At 41.7% G+C, this 2,251-nt stretch overlaps 1 protein-coding gene across 1 annotated transcript; it reads right to left on the bottom strand.

Moving 5' to 3' along the window:
• Nucleotides 1–1,306: 1,306 nt before the first annotated feature.
• LOC145991731 (protein GVQW3-like) lies at nt 1,307–1,816 on the bottom strand. Its single transcript, XM_083127785.1, has one exon. It carries the CDS (start codon nt 1,814–1,816, stop codon nt 1,307–1,309), a length of 510 nt encoding a protein of 169 aa, XP_082983911.1.
• Nucleotides 1,817–2,251: the final 435 nt, after the last annotated feature.

Here is a 2,251-nt window from a genome sequence, read left to right as displayed (position 1 = left end):
TACCTTTAAAAACCAATTATATTAAATAGAGCACTCGAGCCATACAAATCCTCAATTTCTTAGATTCTGGTACCACAGAATCCGGTACTTACAGCCATACCAAACTACAATAAACTGCAAACACTTTCATACAGAATCTCCATCTCACGAAGAAATAATTGTGTACTGTAATACTATGTCCATACACTATTTTATGTAATAATTTCATGTATGTAGTAATGTTATTTTCTTGTATACTTTCAAATATTGTAATGGGAAATTTAATAAAGTGGTAGAGCAAAACAATAACGGGGGAACCGTAATTCGAGCAAAAGACGTCCCAGTTTATTCACAGAGGCACTGGGACAAAGCGTATGCCCTCGAATGCATACGGGTGGAGGTTTGGTAACATTCGGGGGTTCCCCCTTTATTTAATTTCAAATCCAATCTCTTACAGCATCCGTTTCAGGAGACCTGTCCTCCGGTCCTAGCTGACCGAAGCAAAAACAGCCTCTCTCTTCCAAGTCTCAGTTCCAACAGCCGACCTCCCCCACTCTCATCTGGGAGTTTATATATGTTTGGTTGGCGTCTGTTGCCAACCGCCCTTCTTTCAAAATTTTTAATGTTTAACAGCTAAACTGCCGGCCTTTATTTTGAACGTTCGAAGCATGAAGAAAGAACAGAGCTACGTACATGGTTTTTATACATGGAATATATTAGGTGCATTCAAATGAAAAGGTCCATTTCCTTGCAGAAACTTTATTACAGTAGTTATCTACACATATTCACCGTATGAGGTAAGACACTGGTCCCACTTTGAAACAAGGTTATGAATTACTTGGTAGAAGAAGTCCTTGTGCTGGGAATGAAACCATTCCCTGACAGCTTCCTGCAGCTCAGGACTCGAGGCAAAGCGTCGTCCTCTGAGGTGTTTCTTCATAGGTCAGAAAATGTGAAAATCACATGGACTCAAGTCAGGACTGTAGGCAGGGTGGTCTAGCACTTCCCAATGGAATGATTGCAACATATCCTGTGTCTGTCTGGCTGTATGGGGACGAGCATTGTCCTGGAGTAAAATTATACCTTTGCTGAGTTTTCCTCGACGCTTATTCTTGCTTGATGTCCGTAGACGATGCAGTGTTTCACAGTACGTGTTTGCGTTAATTGTGTGTCCCTCCGGAAGGAACTCCACTAGCAATGGCCCTTGGTCATCGAAAAATACTGTCATCATACGTTTACCGACTTTAGGTAGTGACTTGCTTTTCTTTGGTTTTGGTGATCCTGTCTGCTTCCATTCCATACTGTCCCTCCTTGATTCTGGCTGGTATTACGGGCAGATGGATTCATCTCCACCAATGATTTTGCTGATAAAGTCCTCACCTTCATTCCTGTATCGCATCAAATGAGCCAATGATATTCCCATTCTGCACATTTTTTGTTCCTTTGACAAACACTTAGTCACCCATTCTGCGCACACTTTCCTGTAACCCAGTCTGTGCCTCACAATGCCATGCACACTACCCAATGACACATTCACTTGTTCGCTAATGGCTGCCAGAGATATTCGTCTGTCTTCTTGAATAAAGCTGTCAATAGCATCCACTGTCCAATCAGGAATGCGATTTTTCAACTGTCCCGGCCGAGCATCGTCCTTCAATGTGTTTCGTCCACCACGAAAACGCCTACACCATTTTCTCACTGTTTTGTCCGATACACATTTTTCATACACAACTTTCATTCTCCTACGAATGTCCGCTGGATGTACTCCTTCGGCATGAAGAAACCGAATGACACCCCGCTGTTCTTCCTTGGACACGTCCCTTAATGGCAGCTCCATTGTTCAGCACAGCGTTCCACCTGGAGGGAAGAAAGTGAAGGTGATTAGATAACGGACACGTGCTACCTGGACACACTTGCGCATGCGCAGATGCCTCATTACTAAAACGTCACATATACCTGTGGGTATACAAAACACATGAAATTACTGTCTCGTATAAAACGCTTTTTCAGAAAAAATAAAATGAACCTTTTCATTTGAATGAACTAAGTATACTAACCTAAAAATGCATAATAAATTCAGATACCCTTATCACATATACATATTTTTATTCACGTACTTACCTAATTAATTAACATATTAATAAATATTTCAATAAGGAAAAAAACACTGTTGCCCTGACACGGGGCCAGGGTAACACATCTTTCAAGAAAAGCGAATGTGTTTTGAGCAGTTCTGGCTGAAATGCACAGAGGGCAAACTGAGCCTCGTTGA

The sequence above is a fragment of the Lepisma saccharinum genome, chromosome 8, assembly GCF_977018435.1.
Source record: "Lepisma saccharinum chromosome 8, izLepSacc3.1, whole genome shotgun sequence".
Taxonomy (NCBI): Eukaryota; Metazoa; Arthropoda; class Insecta; order Zygentoma; family Lepismatidae; genus Lepisma; species Lepisma saccharinum.
Note: the sequence above shows the minus strand (reverse complement) of the source record. Positions and strands in the feature narration are given on the sequence as shown.

Coding starts and splice junctions, on each gene's coding strand:
- LOC145991731 (XM_083127785.1), bottom strand. CDS start 1,816: ATGGAGCTGCCATTAAGGGACGTGTCCAAGGAAGAACAGCGGGGTGTC.